The sequence below is a fragment of the Dryobates pubescens genome, chromosome 26 (genome assembly GCF_014839835.1).
Source record: "Dryobates pubescens isolate bDryPub1 chromosome 26, bDryPub1.pri, whole genome shotgun sequence".
Classification (NCBI taxonomy): Eukaryota; Metazoa; Chordata; class Aves; order Piciformes; family Picidae; genus Dryobates; species Dryobates pubescens.
In genome coordinates, this window is record NC_071637.1 from 6209739 (window position 1) to 6235224 (window position 25486).

The following is a 25486-nucleotide window of genomic DNA, read 5'->3' on the forward strand; positions in this document are numbered from 1 at the left end:
CAGCCCACATCCTCGCCAGGGGCCGCCCCCGCCCGCCGCCGGTGGGACCGTACCACTCTTGCCCCTAGGGGGAGACGCTGCTGTAGCTCCTCGGGCCGCCCTGCAGCCCCCCGTCTTCCTCCCAGATTCCCGCCATCCTCCAGCGGGATGCTCTATTTTACAGCTTTCCGGTGTCTATAAAGGGCTCTTGTGGCCTGAGACCCCTGCTTCTAAATACGCCGTCATCCCTGTCTCCCCTGTGACGTGACCGAGATGGTGCGGGCCAGGGCGGGGCACGGGGCGGAAGCCGCGCCGTGGCCAGGCGGCAACATGGCGGCGCCGGGTGAGGCGCGGGCTGCGGCGGGGAGCGGGCTGGGGGAGGGCGGCGCGGCGTTCGGTACTGCACGGGAAGGCCGCAGAGTAACTTGTTTGTTTCTCTGCAGGCCGGCGGCTGCGACTGGCGGCGGCCTTCGGTCTCCTCCTCCTCGCCGGTGCCCAGGCCCTGTCCCCCAGCCACCGCCTCACCGCCCGCGACCTGGCCCGGCTGAGCGCGACGTTGAAGCAGCCCTTCGCCGACGTCCAGTCCGCCTTCTACTCTATCGTGGGCCTCAGCTACCTGGGTATGCAGGTGGAGAACGAAAAGGTAAGCGATGGAGGAGTCGCCAGTGCTGCCTCCCCCAACCCTCGCCCCTCCGCTAGGGCCCCGCACACGGGCGTTTTGCAGTGTTGAGAAGCTGTGGGTGAAGCACGGCAGCCACACATGAGCCGTAATGTGAGGCACTGGAAGAGATAGCCCGGAGAACTGTGATGCTTTCACACTGGAAGTGTGCAAGGTTAGGTTGGACGAGGGCCTTGTCTAGTGGAAGGTGACCCTGCTCACATAACAAGATGATCCTTAAGGCCCCTTCCAACCCAAACTATTCAATGATTCTATGATGATGAAATTAAATCATGAGTTCCACTTTAGCAGGACTGTGAGGAAAATGTAAAGCCTATATGCATTATGCTCTTAGTAACTGTCAGAGCAAATAATTGGTAAGTACAATTTAAGTGTTAATTGAATAAATTGCATGCTTAGGTAGTGTGATGCCATGGGCTGTCTTACACTTACTTTCTCTATATGATGGTTTCAGGGCTCACTGTTCAATGGTGTTACGATATCACTGTGCCTGTTGGTTTCCTTCAGCGTTGTGTGAAGATTTCAGCCTGTGGCATGTTGGCTTTGCTGCTCTGTTAAATGGAGCTCTCAATATTCATTTCAGTTCCAACCCCAAATTCAGCCAGCTCACATGACCTTTCTATTTTTGTATGTAAAACACATTCCCTTGTGTGCAGACTGGAAACAAGGGCTTGTGGCAGCAGCACAATGCTTACTGCATTTTTGTCTCTGTAAGCCTTTCTAGTTTAAATGTTGCTAATTGTCCTTGTCACAACCTGCTTACATAGACACACCCACTTAGGTGTGCATTCAAGCTTCCCAAGCTGTAAACATCAATTTGTTCTCTCCTCATAAACTCAGCTCATTCAGTAGTGCTCAATCATTTGCACCTAGTTTCTCTTAGAGTGTTGTGCATTTGCATCTTAAACCCTTTGCTGTAAGGCTTCTGAAGGTGTTGGGGTTTGCCACATTGCACACCTGGTCATCTGTGGGCTAAGCTGGAAGGTGCTGCTCAGTGTGGCTTGAGTTTTATTGCTTCCTGGGTTTGGCAGTGATGATACAGCCTTTACTTCTGCAGCTAAACAGTAGTTGTTTAGCTGTTCCTTGAGGTTTGAGGTGAGACTTTTCTTTCTGGACAGAGTACCTCTTCATGGGATGAGACTTTAAAGTGTAGAGGTAGTAAAAATGTCTAGGGATAACTCTGCAACATATATTGGTGTTCCTGGATAACTGTAGCATGAAAATCCTGTCCTGCATCTACTCAAAACTCAGTGATTTATACATGAGCAGTTAAATGTTTAGTTATTTCCTGGTTAAAATGGAATCTTAGTGACCTCTCTGAGGGGTTCTGGGCTCTGTGTCATCACGGTTACTAAGGATTCTCTTTGCCTTTAATACACATGAAATTGCTTTGGAATATCATTTAAATCTCTCAATAGCTTAAGTCAGTACTGCAGTAACTTCTGTTCCCTCACAGGCTGCCTGTAGTTTCATCAAATCTCACGTGGACTCCAGCAGTGTTGATTCTCTCTTCTACGCTGCGCAGTCTATCCGGGTCCTGTCTGGCTGTGAGGTGAGTTGGGAGCCCTGAGCTCTCAGGACAGGTGTCTCCAAGGAAATATTTACCTTCAGCTGTTTCTTAGCTTTAGTTTAGGTATAACTTGTACTTTTACCTTCTTGCAGTGGATTGTACTCTGTCATGCCCTGGGTAGATAAGTCACAGAGTGTCTGGCACTACATTATGCAAAGCAGAGTGTACAAATATAAAGGAGGTTTGGTCCAGAGTAGTTCTGAGGGGGTGTTCCTTATTGGTGGCTAAGGAAAAAAGGAGCCAGCACCTTATAGAATCCACAGCAACTGTGTCAGTCTACTCTATGGTAGATGATAAAGTGATGGGGTGGAAGCCCCATGGTGAAGCACAGTGAGGATGCAAGTGCAGACCACCTTCGATGAGTAGTAGGTTATCTATGCTCTGTTCTTCATCAATACCACCAGCTGCTGCTTGGTGATGTGATGCTGGATGAAAAGCAGTAGCAAGTTACCAGGATAAATCTGAATCATGGATTATCCTGCTTAATTGGTAGCTGACAGCAAAACTTGGATTTCACTAATTAAGCTACAAGGTAATGAAGGAGAAGGGGCTTTTACCAGTCAAGCGTGTTGCTCCAGGAAGAAACCTGGTGACTAAAGGCCTTGTTTATTTCAAGAGTGTCTTAACATGTTCCCTGTGGTCTTCCTCAGGTTACCATTTCAAATGAGACCAGGGAGCTGCTGCTTGCAGCTGTCAGCGAGGATTCCTCAATCACCCAAATCTTCCATGCCGTTGGGGCCCTGAGCGGCTTTGGCCTTCCTTTAGCATCTCAGGAAGCTCTTAGTGCTCTTACTGCTCGTCTTAGCAAAGAAGAAAACGTGCTGGCGTAAGTCTTGCAGACATTGATGACTGGCTGCTGCTTCTTTACCCTCTAGGCAGCTGGATTTTGGAGTGAAGGGTATTTTAACAGTGAATTTTTGCACTGTAGGTGTAGTAGAGGAGCTGCTGTGCTTGCATTTTGATGTATTTGCCCAGCTGATTATTGTCCTCATGGGGGAATGAAAAATGGGGGCTTGGGGCTCGTTTCTGTGTGATTTTGCAAACAAGCTTACATGTGTGCAGTTCAGTTCAAGCGTAATGGTAAGTGGGGAGGACATAGCCCTAAGATGTTTCCTCTTTTAGAAAGATTCAGAATGGATTTTTGACTTAATACCTGATTATGGTTCTGTGTTGTTTGTGGTTGAAGCAGACTTGCTGCTGTTTCTCAGACTCTACTGAGAGTGCCAGTAAGCAGAAGGAATCTCGGCATTTATCAGCAGAAAATTAAGTAGTTTTACTGTGAATGAGAGAGAAGAGCTTTCCTTAAAAGCAGGGCAAGAAAGGAGACTTTAAAACTTGCTTTGCTGACAAAAAAAAGAATGGGTTCCTGGAAGCCTCAGGAGCAATCCTGGGTATCTGTGCAGGGATCAGAGTCTGCTTTACACTCTGCTTTCAAATCCAAGAGTTTGTTGCAGCACTGATGCAGCTACAGTGCCATTCCATAATGCATGCTGTGTTTTCACTAAATCATAAGCATTGCCTTGAGTTAACTAGATGCAGTGACAGCATTTGAAACAGAAACTGTATGTAATATGTGTATATATAAAATAGAAACTCATTTAGAATAGAAACTGTAGTTGCTTTGATTTCAGTGTTGGCCTTTCAAAGAAGGAAAAAAAATCATCCAGTTGTTTGGTTTTGTTTCTTGTTTAAGAACCATCCAGGCTTTGGAGACGGCATCTTACCTGTCCCAGCAGGCAGATCTGAGTGGCATTGTTGAGGAGATAGAGGTAGGAACACATTATGCTTTCTAGTTGGATCTCTGTAGTACTAAAGCTGTCTTCATGTCAAACACAAAACGAGATACCAGCCTGGCTAATTTCCTTGCCTGTGTGATGTGGGGTGGCTTGACTCTTCCTTTCAAGCAGATGCTTTGTAGCTGTTTCACAGTGACTGGAAATGCAGAAAGGCATGGCTTGCAAATATCATTACATCCACTAAAAGCTGAAGATTTCTTTTTCTCCCTGTTTCTGAGTGACTGTTACAAAATATGTCTGTGATCCCATACAGATGCTCTTGCTTACAGACCTAACAGCAGAGTTAACTTCTGTGGATCTCCTAGAATGCAAGCACAATTTTAACAACTTTTTCTGTCAGGATCTTGTTGCTCGCCTGGATGACCTGGGTGGAGTTTATCTGCAGTTTGAAGAAGGAATTGAGACTACTGCACTGTTTGTGGCTGCTGCCTATAAGCTGTCAGACCATGTGGGAGCAGAGCCAGCAATGAAGGAGGTTGGTGCCTGCCTTTTCCTTTCTTTGCACTCTGGTAGGTCACAGAAAGGCTCTGCCTGGTCCCTGGTGTGCAGTGTAACAGTCTGGTTTAACTGGATGGAATTTCTACTGTAAAAAATCAGGGGCATGCTCAGTGAAAAGGGACATCTTGAAGGGAATGCTCAGTAACAGAATCAAGGAGGAAATTCCACCTTTGAGACCACAGGCTGAGTTTGGTTTGTTCTTCTCCTGTTCAAATGCACAGAAGGAAATTGTGAGTGAGGCCTTGTTTTTCTCTGTTTATTGAGACAAGCTGTTGAGAAAACCCCTCTTGTTTCACAGTTTGTTCTGGTATTTGGCACTTGGTCTAGCACTTTCTAGCATTTCAAAGTGTTTTGGAAATGTTGTTTACCTGTGAGGAAATGCAGGCAGTCTGGTTTGGGGTGCCCAGAAGGGAGACTCTATTAGTGCCTTATGCTGACAGGAATCTGGATGCAAAAACTTCTTGGTTGGAATGAGGGACTGTCAGAAATTCCTTTGGAGCCCAGTTAAGCTAGAAATCATTTCTGCAAGCCAGCCACTTAGTAATTTTTTGCCACCACAAGTTAACTGTGTGAGATGTACTTTTGATTGAGACTGGCAGCTCCCTAAAGCATGAGCTGAAGTGACAGGGTTGAGACAGAAGCCACTGTAAGACATCTGATGAGTTCATTCCCAGCTCTCTTCCACGCTGCTCCCAGACAGACTAAAACAAAGTCATTTTGATGTCATTTTGAGGTGGTGATTCTGCTGCACACAATTCAAACTGTCAGCATCTAAATGATGTTTTACCAAAAAAAAAAAAATCAATTAAGGAAAATTGGCTTAGTCTTGTTTCACAGTTGTGCTGTCAGAAGAGCTATTGTTGGGGCATAAAGCTTTATCTCTTGTGAGCTGTGACAGTGCCTCCAGAGCATCACAAAACTCTCTTTAAAAATTAACATACAGTGGTTTTTCCCCTGCAGCTTAAATGAGAATGTCAGCTGTTGATGAGGGTCTGGAGCTATGCCATGCCCTCTACATAAATGAGCAGCACTGCAGCATCTCTCTGGATGCTTCCTCTACTTGTGATGTACATTGGTGCTCACTGATACATGTAGGAGGGTGAAAATTTGAGCTGCATTCAGAGGTGTTCCTTGTAGGTTGTGGCTTAACCCCAGCTGGCAGCAGCCCCACGCAGTCACTTGCTCACTTCCCTGCAGTGAGACTGGGGAGAGAATTGGAAGGGTTAAAGTGAGAAAACTTGTGGGCTGAGCTCATGGCAGTTTAACAGGTAAAGCAAAAGCTGTGCAAAAGCAAGACAAGGACTTCATTCACCACTTCCCATGGGCAGGCATGTGTTCAGCCATCTCCAGGGAAGCAGGGCTCCACCACACACTTCTTTGGGCAGACAAATGCCATCACTCTGAATGTCCTTCTACCTCTCTCTGCCTCCACCAGATTTATATGCTGAGCATGACATCTTACTGTCTGGAACATCTCTTTGATCAGTCCCTGCTGGGTCTCCTCCCAATGTCTTGTGCACCCTCACCCTACTCACTGATGGGGTGAGAAGCTGTCTGAACTGCTCAAGAGTAGCCAAATAGTCCCTGAATTCCCAACACTGTTTCCAGCACAGATCCAAAACCCAGCCTCATACCAGCAATTATGAAGAAAATTATCTCCACCCCAGCCAAAACCCACACAGTAGGTTACTTAGTTGTGTGCTGCTTGTTTTATTTGGGATTGTCTCATTTCTGATTAGAGTTTATCCCCCAGTCCTTTGCCTGGATGAAAGAACAGGTAACCAATCCCTCTGTTTTCCAGACTATCAGGGTGCAAGGTAAGAATCTGAGTAACACAGAGCATGGAGCAGATGCACTGACCCCCCTGGAGTCAGGCTGCAAAACCAGCTGGGGAATGCACTCGTTTGGAGAGAACAAATTAGCTTTGGCACATCCCAGAGCCAGAGTTGACTCCATGCTCCTGGTGGTACTGCTTTAAAGCTAATCCTCTTAGCTTGAGGGCACTGCTGAGTCTAAGGGGATAAAGGCTGCGTGGGCCTAGCCTGGCTCCTTCCAGAGCCATTAGGGTGCTTTGCATCAGTGCCCTGTGGCCTTCCCAGCTTGGCAGGCAGCCAGGGCATCTAGCCTAGTCCTTCTCCTCCATATGAAGGCAATCCTATGGCTTCTGGAGCCAAATTGTCTTTTTGCAGCTGCACCCAGTCTGGGTGGTGGAGCTGATGGCATCTTCCATTCCGAACCACGTGGTTTGAAGGGGTAGGATCCAGAGTCTGGTTTTGCAAGTTTTCAGCACAATTACAGCCATTGTGGTTCTAACCTCCCAGCCAAGAATAAGAGCACTAATGTGACCTTCAAAAGGTAGCTAATTCGGGTTTACCTCACAACTTGAGCTATTTTTGAAGCGAAGGGGAAATTAAACAGCTTTTGTGAATGATGTTTTTATTAATAACATTCTGCTGAGCCAGGCTGCAGTGTTGTGGTGAGCTGCTGGTGCTCCCATATGATGTACTTTTCCTCTTTCAGGATCAAATTATCCAGCTGATGAATGCAATTTTTAGCAAGAAGAACTTCGAGACGCTCTCAGAGGCCTTCAGTGTCGCTTGTGCCGCTGGTTCCTTGTCACAGAACCGCTACCACTTGCCTGTCATTATTGTCCCTGAGGGGCCTGCAGCTGTGTCTCACCATCAGCCTGTACTCAGGGTGAGGCCTTTCTCCAGATCTTAACACTGTCTCAGTCTTCAGTCTTGCATGTGTGGGCTGACTGATTGTATAAGATGATGTCTTTCATTTTTAGCTCCAGCACCCAGGTTCCGGTATATCTGGGGCTTTAGTACTTTGAAGAAGTGATTCTTGGCAACCTCTGCTTCCTCAGGGCTTACCACACACTACCTTGAGAAGGCACTGTGTGGAAGTCAGCTCTGCTGATAACAAACTTCAGCTTTCCCAGTTATGTTGAAGAGCTGGGTGAATCTGGGGTGCTGGGCAGAGGAGAGCTGTGGGCATGTAATCCAGAGGGGTAGGGAGTCACCTGTGCTCCTGCATTCCATCTGGAACAAGGGGATTCATGGAAGTCCTTGGTTTTCTCTTGTAGCTACAAGTGACCAATGTTATGTCCCAACCACTGACTCAAGCTTCTGTAAAGCTCAACTATGCCAAGTCTGCATCTAACAAAGCTACTGTCCTTCAACAGGCAGCATTCACTCTCTCAGGGTAAGAAAATAACCTTAGTTTTACAGTTTGTAAGACAAACAGCTGTAATTTGAACAGTGTTGGACTTAACTTCCGTGTTCTTCCACCTGAGAAATGTTCATATGATGCTGTGAAGAAAGACTGAGAGAGTTGGGGTTATTGAGCCTGGAGAAGACTCCAGGAAGACTTAAAGGGGGTTTATAAGAAAGATGGGGACAATTTCTTTAGCAGGGCCTGTTGCAGCAGGATAAGAGGTGATGGTTTTAAACAAAAAGAGGGAGACTAGAAAAAAGGAGGATATTCTTTACACTGAGGGTGGTGAGACCCTGACCCAGGTTGCCTAGAGATGTGGTAGATGTCCCATCCCTGGAAACATTCCAGGTCTGGTTGGTTGGGGCTCTGAGCAACCTGCTCTAGTTGAAGATGCCTCTTCTGACTACAGGAGGGGTTGGACTAAATGACCTTGAAAGGTCCCTTGCAACTCAAATAACTCTCAGTGTACAGAAATCTCAAAACACTGCATTGTGCTTGGTTGCTAGCAGGTGACTGAGCAGGTTTGGGAGTGATGGTGAATTTCTGTTGCTGTTTCTTTTGACTGGGAAATTGAAATGGGTTTTGAGTGAACTTTGAAGACTTCTTTGCCTGCTGCACTTGGTGTTAGTTTTGTGCTGTTTGTCTGCCTGCTTATCTTCTTGGTAGCAAGATGTTGCCTATGTGTAGGTTGCTGTCAGTGTTCTAGAGGACACTCAACACCTTGCTCTTTTTGTTCTAGAGATGTCTTTGAGCTGAACTTCATGAATGTGAAACCTGCAAGTGGCTACTATGATTTCTCCATCAGTGTTGATGGAGACAAGCGATTCATTGCTAACAAAGTTGAGGTGAGTGTGCTCTCTGGCATGTTCATTGTGTGCCTCTTCACTGAAATACCTCTTTATTTATACCCATTCAGGATGTCACCAGTTGTGTGGCATTTTTATCACATTCTTCTGTAATGTGTTGGCTTTTGACACAGGATATTGACCAGTGACAGTGACCAGTCTGACTGCAGGCTGCAGTGACCAGATTCCTATCCAATCAAAAGAGATTTGTGTAGACTTCAGAATTTACTTATCACTTAAGTTCTGATCTGACAGCTTGTGGTCAAAGGCTGTTCACACATGGGTGTGTGTGGAATACCTGGGAGTGTACATGTTCAGAGGTGGAAGGTGTTTATAGAGCAGCCCCATGCAAAAATGATTACTGAAGGTGTTTGTCCTTCAGAACATTCAATATATGAGTCTGTAAGTCTCAGGGCTTGGCTAGAAGTTGTCTGGTGATTGCCTGATGGATGGAAGCTGAGCATTTGTTGTCTGTATAAACTCCAGAGCCCTAGAGCAGATTCAGGGGGTCTTTTGGCATCTGACTGTGTATATGGTGATGCTTTTGCAGTGGAGAAATGGTGACTAATGCAAATGCAGTCTTCATCCATACATACCTGGTTTTGGTGGCAAAAGGCGTTAAACCACAGCTTTCTGAGGAAGAGTTTGACTTGATGATCTTAGAGGTGCTTTCCATCTGAAACAATGCTATGATTCTTTCTCCCAAGGGATTTAGTGATAGGACAAGAAGAAATGGGCTTAGGCTGTGCCAGGGGAGGTTTAGGTTGGATATTAGAATAGAATTAACCAGGTTGGAAAAGACCTTTGCGATCATCAAGTCCAACCTATCACCCAACACCATCTAATCAACTAAACCATGGCACCAAGCACCCCATCCAGTCTCTTCCTAAACTCATCCAGTGATGGTGACTCCACCACCTCCCTAGGCAGCACATTCCAATGGCCAATCTCTCTTTCTGGGAAGAACTTCTTCCTAACATCCAGCCTGAACCTCCCCTGGCACAGCTTGAGACTGTGTCCTCTTTACTGAAGGAGAGGTGAGGCATTGGAACAGACTGCCCAGGAAGGTGGTGGAGTCACCATCCCTGGAGGTGTTCAAGCAGCATGTAGGTGTGGTGCTTCAGGATGTAGTTTAGTGGTCATGGTAGTTGGGTTATGGTTGGACTCAATCTTAAAGGTCCTTTCCAGCCATAATGGTTCTACGATATGATTCCATGACAGACACTCAGTTTTACTTTCCTCAAGCTTACTCCAGTGAGAAGAATGTGACTACTGCTCTAGTCAGCCAGTGCTGACAGCTGAGTGCTCTCCTCCAGTGCTCCCTGTTCCCCAGGGTCAGTGTTTGCCCTCAATCACCTGTTTAAGGAAGAGACCAGCTTTACAGAAATCTCCCAATATAGTGAGCTTGGGGTGGGGAGAGACACTTCTTTACAACTGCTGACTTCTACAGGCAGTGTATCAAGCTGCTGCTGTCACTGCAGTAGTAAAGGCACTTAGGAGTGTTACAAGGGGGTGATTGGTGCTGCCTGAGCTGGCTGCTGGCACACACAGGTACCGGCAGCAGGGATGTATTAGTGCTGGGCAGCTTTGTGTCAGGCACCTCTAATAAGACACATTGTTAGGGGGAGGACTGCTGGGGGAACTGCTTTTTTTTTTCCCCACTGACTGTTATTAGCATTAATTGTCCTTAATGCACCGTGGTTTTGACAGTAATGAGCTGAAGCAGTGGGTTATTACTCCAGCAGAGACGACATTTCCTGGCATTAAAATATTTGAGAGGTGTTTGTGCACTGTTCAGCTGGAGGGGCTCTGTGCTGCTGCACTGCCTTCTCCTCACTCTTTTTAAATCAATATGTCATTAGCCCATCTTCCCTTGCTGCCAGCTTGGCACAACCTAAGGCTTTGCTAAACTTAGCCTGGGATAGTCTGCATGTTAATAGCTCTATTATCAGGGGTAACCTCTCTCTTTAAATTACACTTGGAGTGGTAAAGGACCTGCCAAGATTGTCGTGTTTGAAGTCTAACCTGAATAGTTTGGTTTATGTTTTTACATATTTTTCCCCACAGGTTCCCTGTGAATTATTTCTGGTGGTGAGGGTGTGGGGCTGGCTCACATGAGCAAACCTGTAATAACAAATTGTGGTGCATGATGAAAAATGTCTTGGCAGTGAAACTTTAATTCTCCAGGGGAGCATTTATAAGCTGTGAGAACAAATGTGCTAATTGGAAACTACAGGCTGCAGTAACTGCTTGTGTTAGAGGGATTGAAATCAGTTGAACCCAGTGAGATTCCCTGTGATGGTCTGTGGTTTGGGCCTAGGGAGAGAGCAGGAAGTCATTCCACTGCTTAGGGGTTGTGCTGCACTTCACACAGTGTGATAAATGGCAGGGCCTTGCTGGCTGCCCTGCACTAGTGAGAAATGCTGTGATGCTGAAGGAAAGCTTGCTGAACAAAGTGCAGCTCTGCAGGAATGCTTTGGCTTTTGCCTGCTGGTAATAAAATCAGAAACCTGTTGGGCTTTGGGAGCCAACAAAGGCATAAGGAATTGCTGTCCAGAGACCTCTGTCACCTCCAATTGCTCTCCAGTGAGCTGAAGTACCTGTGCACACACAGCTTTAAGGTGTAGCATATGTGATGCAAACTTTAATAGCTGGCTCAGAAGGAAAACTGGTTGGATCTGGATAGCTGGGCTGTTGCATTCAAAACTGTTCTCACAAAGGGCAGCTCCTCCAGCATGATTGAGAAGCTGATGCCTTCTAAGCTGGCTGCTTGAGCAGGAAGAAAGGGAATGGGTTAGGATTAGCAACTGGTGCAGGAACTTTGCCAGAAGGTAAATTGCTGTAGATCTTTCTGGCCAAGTTAGGAGACCTCTTTGGCAAAGGGTCTGAGACCCTCTTTGGGGAAGAGGACAGAAGAATTAAAGCTTCTGCATGGAATTTGCCCATAATTAGTAGATCTAAAGTAGACCTGAGTGATTTTTCTGTTGTTTTGTTGCAGCTGAAAGTAAAAGTTTCCACAGAAGTTGGCATAACTAATGTAGACCTTTCTACTGTGGATAAAGACCAGAGCATTGCACCAAAAACAACCAGGTAAAATGACTTGGCCTGTGTAAGCCTTTAAGGGGTCTTCTGAGCTTTACCTACTTCAGATCAACCAGAGAAATCTTGTGTTGAGATAACTACAGAATTAACACCCATGCTGTTTGTCCTGAGCCTGTGAGTTCTTTGGGAGGATGCTGATTATTTGTAGAGGTGGTTTTTCCTTAATACTGAAAGAATGCAGAAGCCAGGCAACCTGAGTCTTTGGTTCCTTTATTGGCACCTCTCCATAGCAAAAGCAAGTCAAAAGAACTGTGTTCATGTTTCTGGTGTTCTTAGGCTTTGGTAGAGATCATAGTATCAGTCAGGGTTGGAAGGGACCACAAGGATCATCTAGTTCCAACCCCCCTGCTATGGGCAGGGACACCCCACACTAGATCAGCCTGGCCAGAGCCTCATCCAGCCTGGGCTTAAACACCTCCAAGGACAGGGCCCCAACCACCTCCCTGGACAACCCATTCCAGGGCTTCACAACTCCCATGGTGAAGAGCTTCCTCCTCATGTTCAGCCTGTATCTCCCCACCTCCAGCTTCATTCCATTCCCCCTAGTCCTATCACTACCTGAGATCCTGAGAAGTCCCTCCCCAGCCTTCTTGTAAGCCCCCTTCAGATACTGGAAGGCTACAATTAGGTCACCTCAGAGCCTTCTCTTCTCCAGACTGAACAGCCCCAACTCTTTCAGTCTGTCCTCACAGGAGAGGTGCTGCAGCCCTCTGCTCATCCTCTTGGCCCTTCTCTGGACACCTTCCAGCATCTCCAGATCCCTCTTGTAATAGGGGCTCCAGAGCTGGATGCAGTACTCCAGGTGGGGTCTCAGCAGGGCTTGAGTAGAGGGGGAGAATCACCTCCCTTGCCCTGCTGGCCACACTTCTCTTGATGCTCCCAAGCACCATGAGCACTGTGTTTGGGGCTGGGGCTGTACCATCTAAGGGAGGTTTTGAACTTAACTGACGTCAGCTAGAATGCAATGTATGGAATTTCACTTGGTTTGCACAGCCTCCCTGAGGCCCCTCTGTGTGTTGATACAGCCTTCCTGTGCTGAAGTTTGAGTATCTGCTTTCTCTGTTCTGCTGCCATCACACCTTTGGTTGTAGCTGAGCCTTGGCTAAATGGAATGTGGGGTGTAGTATTAGCAAAACCTTTTGTGCTGCTCCTTTGAAGCTTACTTTGAAGCAACTGTTGTATTTGCAAGTGGGTAGGTGGCTCACAAAAATGCTACTGAAAAAATTCCATGCATTTCTTTGCACTAAATTTATGGGGGAAGGAACATAGGAAAGAGTTCTTTACCATGAGGGTAGTGCAGCACTGAAAGAGGTTGCCCAAGGAGGTAGTTGAGGCTCCTTCCTTGGAGATATTCAAGATCAGGCTCGATGGGGCTCTGGGCACCCTGATCTAATGGAGGATGTCCCTGCTCACTTCAGGAGGGTTGGACTAGATGACCTTTGGAGGTGCCTTCCAACCCAAACCATTCTATGATGTGTTAGTTCACCTGACTTCTTGATAAAATGCCTTGTCTGTGCCAAGTAGACTGCAGAGCTGCTAGGCAGGCCTGTGTGCCTCAGTTTCTTTTAACAGCAGCCATCCCTTGGAAGATCACCTCCATTCTCTTTGGTTTTTTTCCCTTCTAGGGTAACTTACCCAGCCAAAGCCAAAGGCTCATTCACTGCTGACAGCCACCAGAATTTTGCTCTCTCCTTCCAGCTGGTAGATGTGAACAGTGGAGCTGAACTCACCCCTCACCAGGTTAGGACAAATTCTTATCATTGCTATGTCACCAGGGTGCTCCATCTTGAAGCACCTGAGGTGAGAGTTGCTCTTACAATGGTTTGATTAGGTTTTGAGAAGGCTGATGTCTCTGACATGTGCTGCTGAAGATTGTTGATCTTGGTAGATGGGAAGTGGATTCAGTATGTTTGTTTTGGCTGTTCAAATGAAGGCTCCTCTGGCTCAGCCACTGTCTTGTTTAACCCTGCAGGATGAGTGCAGGCAGCCTGCACTGCAGAAGCACACTTCTCAGTTGGTAATGGGGATTGTTTATTGAAAAAGCTGCAGAATTTTTTTCCTGTGTGAAATGGGGGGGGGGAGAGAAAGGGGGGGAAATACCCTCAACAAACACCATATATACATCTTTGCTGTGGGCATATACCCTGCTGAGTAACATTCAGTCTGTCACCCTATGCCCTGAGGGGGCCACTGGATGCTCTTGCTCCTGTGGTACTGCCATGACTCAGAGACACAGAACTCTGCTGATGTAGAATAGAATAGAATAGACCAGGTTGGAAGAGACCTTCAAGGTCATTGAGTCCAACCTATTAGCCAACACCACCTAATCAACTAAACCATGGCACCAAGCACCCTATCGAGTGTCCTCCTGAACACCTCCAGTGATGGTGACTCCACCACCTCCCCAGGCAGCCCATCCCAATGGGCAATCACTCTCTCTGTGTAGAACTTCTTCCTAACATCCAGCCTAAACCTCCCCTGGTAGAGCCTGAGACTGTGTCCTCTTGTTCTGGTGCTGGCTGCCTGGGAGAAGAGACCAACCCCCACCTGGTTACAACCTCCCCTCAGGTAGTTGTAGAGAGCAATAAGGTCTCCCCTGAGTCTCTTCTTCTCCAGGCTAAGCAACCCCAGCTCCCTCAGCCTCTCCTCACAGGGCTGTGTTCCAAACCCCTCACCAACTTCGTTGCCCTTCTCTGGACTCGCTCCAGCAAGTCAACCTCCTTCCTAAACTGAGGGGCCCAGAACTGGACACAGGACTCAAGGTGTGGTCTAACCAGTGCAGCGTACAGGGGCAGAATGACCTCCCTGCTCCTGCTGGCCACACTGATGCAGGCCAGGATGCCATTGGCCCTCTTGGCTGCCTGGGCATACTGCAGGCTCATGTTCAGCCTACCATCAACCAGCACCCCCAGGTCCCTCTCTATGTGGCTGTTCTCCAGCTACTCTGACCCTAGCCTGTAGCACTGCCTGGGGTTGCTGTGGCCGATGTGCAGAACCTGGCACTTGGATGTGTTACAGGGGTCAGGACACCCGGGTACCCAGCTTGTACTCCAGCATCTGTGAACGTGGTGCTTTTGATCTGGGGGTAAAACTGACATTTCCATGGCATTTGTAAGCACCCCATGAGCTACTCCAGGAGTGTTCCAATCTTTCCTTTCAGACTTTTGTCCGACTGCACAACCAGAAGACTGGCCAGGAGGTGGTGTTCGTGGCCGAACCAGACAGCAAGAACGTCTACAAGTTTGAACTGGATACCTCCGAGAGAAAGACTGAATTTGACTCTGCCTCTGGGACCTACACTCTTTACTTGATAATTGGAGATGCCACTCTGGAAAATCCAATCCTGTGGAACGTGGTATGTAGCTGGCCATGTAGTGGTGTGGCTCTGAGTTTACTTGGCAGCCTTGGAAGGAAAAAGCTCCAATGTGGCCACTTAGGGGCTCTGAGGTTTGCTGTTCACTTTTAAGTTTTGAAGTAAGCATCAAAGCAAGGCAGAAATGATCATTCATTTCATGATGGGGTGGAACAGGAAGCCCAGAAGGTTTATGGGTTTGTAATTTTCACAGCAAGCACTCCAAGGTTTGGCCTTTCTGTGGTTGCTGAGCTGGACTTAGGGACTTATGTCCAGCTCTTAGCAATGGGTGGACAGCATTACTGCTTCTGCTGAGGAGAAGTTGCTGTTTAATGCATTTGATGGCTCTTTGAAAATCATTACAAATAAGGAAACTGGCCACAGTGATGGAGCAGGTTTTATAAACCTTTTAATACACTGAGACCAAACCTCATGAAGCTGCACAATTTCATTTCAGGCTGATGTCATGATCAAATTCCCAGAAGAGGATGCACCCTCCACAGTCCAGTCCAAGAACCTCTTTGTTCCCAAACCTGAAATCCAGGTACAGTCAAAACCAAAACTTGTGTCCTACTGTTGGTTCTCATAATTTATCTTTGAAAACTCATTTCTCAATAATAATACCATGTCAGTAACGTAAAGACAGACCAGAGTTACTTCATGGAAAGAAAGTTGCTGCAGTCCTCAGGAATATGAATAAATAAACTGTGTCCTACCTTTGAGAGAGAGTCACTGAGAAGATTCAAACATGAAAATCGTGACTAGGTGAGCACCACAGGAAGCTCTCTGCCTCAGATGCTTTCCTTCATTCCAGCCATCTGTTCTGGTGACAAGCTAGCAAGTGCTTCTGTGAGTGCAAGGAGAAGTTAACTGTCACAGAGATCAAATGTGCAGAGAGTGGAATAGACTCTGCTTTGAAGAGCCAGTCTTTGCCTTAAGAGGGATGTTTATCCTCTAGAGGGACGTCTGGGAACAGCACCAGGGCTGCAGCTGGTCCTTGGGGGAGCTGAGAAACAGCTCCTTTGGAATTGCTCCTACTTACAAGTTGCTTTTGTTTGTTTGCAGCACCTCTTCAGGGAACCTGAGAAGAGGCCTCCCACTGTGGTGTCCAACACTTTCACAGCACTGATTCTCTCCCCCTTGCTTTTGCTGCTCATTCTGGTGAGTGAACTGGACCACAAAAGAAGAATGTTTTTGTTCCCCATCCAGTCCAAGGTCACTTAGGAGGCTGAACAGCTAAACTTATTCAAAGTCTTGGTTAATCACAACTAGCACAGCAGTGCTGCAGCTAGCACATGGCAGGGCAGTGTTGCTGTATCTTGTTGAGTTTGCAGCCACTGCTGCCAAGCAGAAGTAGGTAGGGTGAGTTTCTCCAGTGTGGTTCTGCTAGGGATGTCAAACAGTGAGCAGCTAAAGTTAAAGCTGACAGGAAAAAGCAGTGATTCTGCCTCACACTTTGTGTATCCCTCACAATATCTGTGCTACCTATTACAAGAGGGCTCTGGAGATGCTGGAAGGTGTCCAGAGAAGGGCCATGAGGATGAGCAGAGGGCTGGAGCACCTGAGGACAGACTGACAGAGTTGAGGCTGCTCAGTCTGGAGAAGAGAAGGCTCCGAGGTGACCTAATTGTGGCCTTCCAGTATCTGAAGGGGACCTACAAGAAGGCTGGGGAGGGACTTCTCAGGATGTCAGGTAGTGATAGGACTAGGGGGAATGGAATGAAGCTGGAGGTGGGGAGATTCAGGCTGAACATGAGGAGGAAGCTCTTCCCCATGAGAGTGGTGAAGCCCTGGAATGGGTTGTCCAGGGAGGTGGTTGAAGTCCCATCCCTGGAGGTGTTTAAGCCCAGGCTGGATGAGGCTCTGGCCAGGCTGATCTAGTGTGGGGTGTCCCTGCCCATGGCAGGGGGGTTGGAACTAGATGATCCTTGTGGTCCCTTCCAGCCCTGACTGATACTATGATACCTGATCAGATTGAGTCCCATTTACGGACATAGTATTTGTGTGTCTGTAGTTGTAACATCTCCGGCTACTTACTGTCCTCAGATGAGTGCTCTGGAACAAGAGGACACAGTCTCAAGCTGCACCAGGGGAGGTTTAGGCTGGATGTTAGGAAGAAGTTCTTCCCAGAAGGAGAGATTGGCCATTGGAATGTGCTGCTCAGGGAGGTGGTGGAGTCACCATCACTGGAGGTGTTTGGGAAGAGACTGGATGGGGTGCTTGGTGCTGTGATTTAGTTGATTAGATGGTGTTGGGTGATAGGTTGGACTTGATGATCTCAAAGGTCTTTTCCAACCTGGTTAATTCTATTCTATTCTATTTAAAGTCTTATCCAGGCAAGTTAAATTGCTCCTTACTTAGAGGACAAAAGCGATCTTGGCAATCATTTCCCCTTAGGTGGTATCACTGAAAGCTGGCATCCAGATATGTCCACTGCTCTCTGGAGATCACAGTGGACATGTTGATGTCACTTGAATGAACATTCTTCTTGCTGCTCTTGTTTCCCACCTTCCATCCTTTCTCTTTGGTACTCTGGAACCTGAAATTTGGTTTATGAGCAGACATTTTTAATCTACGAACTTGCTCTTTTCTTGACTCCAAACCTCAGGTTTTTTTGGGGGTCTTTTTAATTGAAATTAATTGAGCTGGCTAGAAACAAAATTTGTTTTTTCTGAAGAATTTAGCTTTGGAGCCCTATCCTCCCATCAGTTTGAGAGAGAATTGAGGAACTGCCTTTGGGCAGTCAGAAGCAGCAGGAGAAATTTTAACTGAAGGAGTTCAACGGTGCTGCCTTTAGCAGAATTCCTGCTCTGTCCTCCTGCAGAGGCAAACAAGTGCTGCTGCAGAGAGTACACTGTCTTTGTGGAGGAGCTCAAAGCAAGCAGGCTTGACAGGCACTGAAGTTTAAAGTAAGAGCTTGTGTTGGCAAGGCTGTGGTAACCCAGGTTTTGTCTCTCTCCCTTTCAGTGGATAAAGATAGGTGCCAACATCTCCAACTTCAGCTTTGCTCCCAGCACCATTGTTTTTCACATGGGACACGCTGGTAAGTGTGAGAGGCTTTCTGTGCTTTGTTTGACCTTCTCACCTGGGAGTTACAGATGGGAGCCTGCTGGTTAATGGGTTGTGGTCTATTAACTGTAATGACATAATAGCATAACATTTGTTCTCTTGTTTTCATCTGCCTTCCTGCTTTTCATGATTGTTAATATGGTGATAAACCTGTTTTGGCCATCAGCTTATAACAGCCCTCATTATCCAGGCTCCTCTCTCACACCATTTATCTGTACTTAATAGAACTTCTTATTTCCAGAGCTCACACTTGCTTTATTGTGTGTTTATCCTTTGTAAGCAGGGACCCGCTGTGGGGATTGAAACCTGCAGCACCACCATCTACATGTTTTCTTTACAGCTCTTCCTGTGAAAGCTCCTCTTGTTCTTGGGCTGGATTATTTTCTTTTTTCATCGATTTTATTGTGCCCTTGGTTGCAGAGTTATTACTGTCTTGGGAGAATTTCACAAACATAGCAGGCTGGGAGAATGTTGGATCTACCATTTCCCAAATGACAGCATGTTGCTTAATCCAAGCCAGACTCCTTGCAAGCTTTATAAAGCTGTAAACTCCTACAGATGTGCAAAGGTTAATATCCTCTGTCAGAATCCAGAGTATCCTTCTCCTTTTAATAGCCCTTAATGGCTGCAATTTGTCCATAGTTCTGCCACAAGAGGGTTAGTTGCAAGCTGTCAATGTCACATTGTTCTCCAGTATGGAGACCCAGGCACCTTCTTGCCCTGGCAATAGTGTCTAATCTTTACATCTGCCGTTTTCAGAGCTTCAAAGATGAGATAGAAACCAAATGCTTGGCAGTACAACATACAAATTGCTCTGAAGATAACAAATAACTGGTCTTTGAAATGCACTTTCAGCCATGGGCTCTGTCTGTCTTTTCACAGCAATGTTGGGGCTCATGTATGTCTACTGGACTCAGCTCAACATGTTTCAGACTCTGAAGTACTTGGCCATTTTGGGTGGTGTCACATTCCTGGCAGGCAACAGGATGCTGGCTCAGAAAGCAGTAAAACGGTAAGGGCAGGGGTGGGGGGTGGGGGGAGCTGCCTCTGAAGGCAGTGGGGAGGAGGTCACATAGATGCTCTTGTCTCAGTAACTGCTGCAGCGATGAAGCTGCTTCTGGTTCATGGATCTTGAGTGTGGGGATGGGCTGCTGGGGCCCTCTTTTCCTGCCTGTCTTCACAGTAAGGGCTTGAACTGAGTGGGGCAGTGAGCTGCTCACACTGAGGCACAGCTAACCACTGAGAGGATGGTCCACATGGCTGCTTGCTGAAGCAGTCAGGCACGTGGAGAGAGCAAAGGATGGAAGAATGTGCACTTAGCCATGGGGAAACCTGCATTTGGCAAGGCACATCCACTGACAAATCTGTTTTACTACATGATGTATCAAGCTCTTACAAGACTTAGATAATGAAAGCCACTGTAAAGTCAGAAGAGGCTCAACATGTCTGTGGCTGGGCTTGTGAGGGAAGTTTGAAGAGGAGGAGGGTAAGGTGCAGGCCTCTTACTGCTGCCTTCCCCTACCTAGAGAGGGATTGTGGAGAAAAGGGAAGCAGATGCTTACTGGAAGTGTGCAGCAGGGCAACACATCCAAGCAAAACCAGGGCAAATCCTGCTAGATGTTAGGCTACAACATTCATTTCTGTACTGGCACTGGGCTGACTCTTCACACTTGTGTCTTCTGCCGTGCAGTGTCTTGTGGCTGTGCCATGGCTTAAGCAGCCTGCAGCCAGTTTCCCTATCCCAAGCTTCCAGCACGGTGCATTGATTAGAGGTCAGACAATTCCTTCTCCTTCACTTCTGCTACAGGATGTTTCCATGCAAGACTTAGGTTTTAGCCCTTTTGTACTAAGGTAGAGTTTGACTTTGAGGATGATGGTACTGACCTGCTGTGCCATCTAACCTGTGCTTTCCTCACCTCCCCTTTTTTGAGCCACTGGGAGCTGTTTGTCCTTGCACACCTATTTGCACACACATCCCTGGGTGTTCTCTTTTTTGATTACACTGCATCAAAACCAGGGGCAAGAGCAGTAAAACCCCACAGGAATATAATTTTCAGGGATTTGGCATTGATTTGTTGGCTTGAAAACCTCTCTACTTGCATGGCTGTAGCAGGGAGGACAGTGGTTGTAATCAACCCTTTTCACACCATCCTCTCAGCTTCTTAAGCTTTGCTTGTTCAGCCCTCTCCACTTTCTCTTCTTAGCATAACAGTTTCTGCTGGGATTTGGTTGCCAACTGGGCCATGTTATATCATCTAAGGATGTTTCCTCTTTAATTTAGAGTGGTGGTAAAATCGTTATTAATTACATATTGCCTAGGATACATTTTCTGGGGAGGGGAAAAAAAAAGAACACAATGAAGCTCGCTTCTAAGTGCCTTTGCTCAACCAGGGCTTCTGTTAGCACATAAATGCAGGTGGTTGGTTCCTACTTCAAAACACTGCAGGGGGTGGCTCTCTGCTTTTTCACCTTCAATGGCACGAAGCTGCAGCTACAATGGCAAATTTGAAAGTAAAACTTCTACCTTAGGCTAAAGTGAAACCCTTTGTACGTGACTTTAAAGTTGAAAAAGCCATCTCTTTGTTACGGTGCTGCCAGCCTGTCTCAGATGCCGAAGTGCAGCGATAATTAACTGGATTGCACTTGGAGCCAAAGCTGCTCTTCCACTCTGGAGCCCGCTGGCAGGCGTGGGAAGGGGACTGTGTAAACCATCTCTCTACAGAAGCTACCAGAAGGCCTGGTTTTGCTTTTTGCATTCCTGTCACTGGCTCTGGTTCCTGGAACAAGGCTGCTTTCCTCCTTCCTGTCTTCTCTGAACCTTTCTTTCCTCTCTCCTTTTGGCAGGATCGCTGCAGAGCAGAGCAGTAGGTTGGCAAAGTATAGAACACTGCGGTAAAAGGGGGTTTTGCTAGTGACCAGCTCCTCTAGAAGTAAGGGCCTTTTTGGAATTTGCCTGTCCTGGGCATGCTGCCTGTTTCATTTCACTTCATCACTCACTCCCTGTACAAAAAGGTACCAGCTGAAGCTGCTTCCTTCCGACGTCACTTACTGGGCTTTAAATCAGTCCCTGGGTGTCCTTGGCTACAGCTGGGTTTGCATATTGGCAGTGTGTGTCCTCTGAGACTTAAATTGCCTTTGTGTGGTTTCCTTAATCATCTGAAGGCTGTATGGTAATGTGTGCACATGTGAATATGCTGTCTGGGGCAGCAAGCAGCTATCAGGTGCTGAAATAAACCTGCTTTAAGCAGCGTTGTTCCTGTGAATAAATTACTAGTCACATTCATATTGGCTGGAGGGAGAAGATGGCTGAGGGGTGGGTTGCTCCCATCCTGCTGTTGGTAGCCCTCTCCCCTCCTGCACTGTTCTGGTTATTCAGCTGCCAGGCACTCTGCCAAATTACATCCTCACCTGGGGTGGTGAGAACCAGGTCAACACCACCTCACTGAGCTGAGAACATGGCTAATCCAGGGTTCACCCTCCTGTTACACTGATCTGGTCAAGATGGCTTGGGCAGCAGCAGCAGCCAGCCCCTCCATTCAGAACAATCACCTGATAGGTCTCCATTATTGCTTAGCAGTGCAGAGCCCTTCCTTTCCTTTCATTCTGAGCAGGCAGGGTACCAGTTTGCTACACCCACAGTGGTGTAAGAGGCAGGAGACTGCCCGATGCTTGTATGCTGCCCCATTCTGAGTGTGCCTTTCTGCCTTCATTCCTCCTTCAGTGCACTGTTTTGTTTTGGGGAAGGGAGAGAGCATGTGGGACAAGTTCTGTGCTGAGACTGAAATTGCTGCACCGGTGCATCTCCTGAGCCTCTGCTTTCTCTCATGTTCACAGTGCTGCAGGCACACACAGAGTGCCTTGAATAGAGCTCAGTTTTTGTGCTGTAATACAAAGCCAGCATGGGTGGCTGTGTCACAAAGAGGATGTGTGCCGTGGTACAAGCTCCTGTCTGCAGATCAGACAGCATGGAGGATGGTTTCATGGAAATTACCTAGGGAGAATTTGGCATCATGTCCCCGAGAAAGCCCCTCTGCTATGATGCTTCTCTCCCTGGAGTCTTGGGAGGTCCTTGAGCACGGAACAAGCTATGACAAGTAACTGGAGAGGAACAGGAGATGGCTGTTGCTTGATCTAGCAGATGAAAGCTGCCTGCACCCCAGACATGTTTGCTGGTGTTGTTCTGGTCCCTGGATATTTCTTTTTACCATAGCTTTGGGACAGTGGTTTTCATCTTTTTCATGTTCTCCACAGCTTGCATGTTCTCTTTCTTAGCCTGATGTTTTACCTTCCTAATTCCCTCTGGGCTCTGAGTGATTCTGGAAGATCTTGCAAACAACTCATCCACAAGCCCTGTTAGATTTTGCTGCTGTGTGCAATCACAAGTCCTCATTGCTGGGTTTTCTGATGCCCCAGATGTGTCAGTTAAGACTGTATTGTTACCACCTTCTAGGGCTGGACTGTCAAGTGCTCAGCATCCATAGCAATGCCCATGTCTGGCATCTTGGAAGAGAAGAGGACCTCCAAAAGATGGGTCTAGCATGCCCACATTAGACTACTTCATCTTCTTGAGGACATGAGGCTCTCTCTTTTGTGTTTACATGAACCAACTGATGCCAGGTGGATAGATTGGCCCTGTTTAAAGCAGAGGAGTGGGGAAGGTACCTGCAGGCTTTGCACTCAGCCCAGTTCCTATTTCGCAAGGCTCATTCATCCCTTTTGCACCAGAAATTAACCTTCACTTTGTGTGGCTCTCTGTCCCCCTTGAATGCAGTCCTGTGTTCCATTGCAGTGCTGGTTGTATCACCCCAGTGAACTTCTTTAAGAAGGAGGGGTCTGGGGACACTTTCACTGTGCAAGGAAGTGGTCTGATGCCTGGAAGACTTAATGTTCTGGATTTCTCTTTCTAGGATGCACTAGTGCCAGAAGAATGGAAGAAATGGGGGGAAAAACAAATCAAATGCCTTCAGAACTGAAAGAGCAGAAGAAGGAAGGCAGAAGCAGATTTCTTTTTTTTATATATTAAGTCAAAAGGATGCCAGTTATACTTTTTAAACATCTGATTTTCATTGTTGTGTTCATGCTCCTTGAGTGCTTTTCATATGAATCCAGACAACCTTTTCTTCCTTGGATCCTCCTCCCTTCTTCCCCCAGGACGGTTTGAATTTCCTTTAGAAAAAGAGGGAAGGAGGGGGGAAAAAAAGGAAGCTACAATTCTGCCTTTCCCATGTGCCCTGCCCTCATCCTGAATGATTTGTGAATAAAGAGTAAGAATGGTCCTAACTTCTGGGGATGTTTGCTGTCGTGGAGGAGGCTCTGGTTGGAGGCTGGGGCTCGCATGGGAGCGAAAAGAGCTTTTTCTGGTGGGTAATTGTGTGTGAGTCATGGTGTGAAGCTTCCTGTTCTTTCACGTCCTTTCCTAGAGGGACATGTTTACTGAGGGGGACTTCCCACCCCTGCTTGTCCCTTGTGTGATGCTGTCATTTTGTTCCTCTGCTAATGGCTGTTCTGCTGACTCTAGGATGAGGCTGGCCTGTGCCAGGTTGCTGCAGGCCCTCGGGGGCTTTGGCAGCAGTCCTCAGGGCCTGGCCACCGCAGGGAGCAGCTGCAGTAGTGGTGTGCCTGGCTGTGTGACCCTGGCACATTCAGTGGGTCCCCAGAGTAGCTTGTCCTTCTTTCCAGCTTCTGAAAGTAACTTTTTCACACCAAATATGAGTTTGGCTGAGGTCACTGCCTTTGTTTTTCCATGAAACTGAGCAGCCAGAGTCTACTGTTTGCCATGTGGCTGTTTGTGAGTTACTTGAGCTCCAGCTTCTTGATCAGTTAACTACCTTCAGGACCACTCAGCAGTGGTGAGGCAGCAGACTTGGGCTTTATTGAAGGACATGCTGACAGTAATCACCAAAGCCCAAAATCTCCTCCTGGTCAAAAACTTCCACACAGGCAACTTAACCATTGCTCTCTCCTCTGCATCTATGTGCTGGCTCCTGTTTGTCCTGTGTCAGATGAGTTTCTTTTAAAGGTCTTTTGGCAAAAGAACTTGATCAAATGCATCTTGGAGATCCAAGGAAATTATATCAACCAGCAAGCATGTGGATAAAGGGTGTGGAGCCAAATCTTCATGAACTTCACATGTGTAAGACATGACTCTGCTTCATAAAAGCCATCATGTCTCTTCCCCACTGCAGCTGCTCCCACTTAGCTCACTGTTTCTGTTCTAACAGTTCCTACCTGCTTGTTCAGCATGAATGTTCACACTGGACACCACAGAGGTGTAATGAGCTTCACATCTGACCTCCTGCACTCCTTCAAAAACCTGATCTCATGCTTCATTCCAACCCTCTGGGATTAAAGGAATTCTAAGCAAGAAACAGTTAACCACTGGTTGTAGTATTTTTACCCTGGAATTCCTTTTCACCCTGGTGAGTTCTTTTTTTGAGCTGCTCACTCATCAGCTTTGTTTTAGAACAGATTTTTACTGCTGCTGATGTTTCATGCCAGGACAGCACTTCCCCTCTGCCTGCAGAGCTCTGGCATGTTATCCAAGGAGAGCAGAGATGCACAAAGAAAACCAGGGAGTGCTACTGGGATGCATCTTCTCTAAGCTGTGTGTTGCTGTGACTTTCTGCCTTTTGGGCTATGCATTGGGAAAGGCTGGGTTTATTCCTTTGGCTTTTTAGTTCTCAGATACTTTCTAGTTTGCCTTATTTGTTTTTATAGTTAATTTCTCAAGAGTTTGAGTATTTATTTCCTCATTGTGATGCAAACTGAGCTTTCAAAGGAGTCCCTTTTATTCCAAAGAATATTTAATCATGCAGACTTGGGGCTTTGCTAAGGGTTTCTGATAGGCTTTTGGGGTTTATTGGGGGTCTCCCAGCTAGTGTGTGCATACAGCTCTTATGACACTTAACTGAATTTGAATGGGTTTTGGTACCACATTTGCTGACTGCTTTAGGAAGTTGAGAATTCCTTTCCTTGGAGCAAATAAATCCCTCATGACTTCAAGTGTGTTAGCTGTTTACAAACCTATTTTGAACCAGGTCAGTTTGGCTTTTCTGTAGTGGGGCCTCAGTCCAGCTGTCCTGTGAAGCAGAAGGATGGTGTGTGTCTCACTGTGACCCTGCCTGCAGGAGGGTAACAGATCACCCATTTGTACACTTGCTGCTCTCACAGCTTCACTGATCTCTCTCAGCATCCCCTCCCTACTCCCCATCTCACTGGGCAGTCAATAAGTTTGTAGTGCTGGAACTGTAAAACCTGAACAGGGAGAGTGTAATCTAGAGGAGGTTATTGCAAATTTGAACTCATTTCATAGAATCATTAGGGCGGGAAAAGACCTCTAAGATCATCAAGTCCCAACCATTAACCCAACACCTCCCT

The 25486-nt window shown here is 47.0% G+C and overlaps 1 protein-coding gene across 1 annotated transcript; it reads left to right on the plus strand.

The window, feature by feature from the left end:
• The first annotated feature begins 252 nt into the window (after positions 1–252).
• Positions 253–23289, plus strand: RPN2 (ribophorin II). The gene is made up of 18 exons (XM_054173351.1): positions 253–322; positions 408–622; positions 2115–2210; positions 2879–3054; positions 3922–3997; positions 4365–4499; positions 7043–7219; positions 7611–7729; positions 8481–8586; positions 11585–11676; positions 13314–13428; positions 14849–15043; positions 15498–15584; positions 16106–16201; positions 18008–18083; positions 18992–19121; positions 20954–21039; positions 23017–23289. Exons 1-17 carry the CDS (start codon positions 253–255, stop codon positions 21003–21005), a joined length of 2013 nt encoding a protein of 670 aa, XP_054029326.1. The 3' UTR covers positions 21006–21039; positions 23017–23289.
• The last annotated feature ends 2197 nt before the right edge of the window (positions 23290–25486 follow it).

Excerpts from the sequence above, each read along its gene's own strand:
- RPN2 (XM_054173351.1), top strand. The coding sequence starts at position 253 with ATGGTGCGGGCCAGGGCGGGGCACGGGGCGGAAGCCGCGCCGTGGCCA. Across the intron at positions 15,585-16,105 it reads TTCCCAAACCTGAAATCCAG|CACCTCTTCAGGGAACCTGA; the intron begins GTACAGTCAAAA and ends GTTTGTTTGCAG. Across the intron at positions 16,202-18,007 it reads TGCTTTTGCTGCTCATTCTG|TGGATAAAGATAGGTGCCAA; the intron begins GTGAGTGAACTG and ends TCTCCCTTTCAG.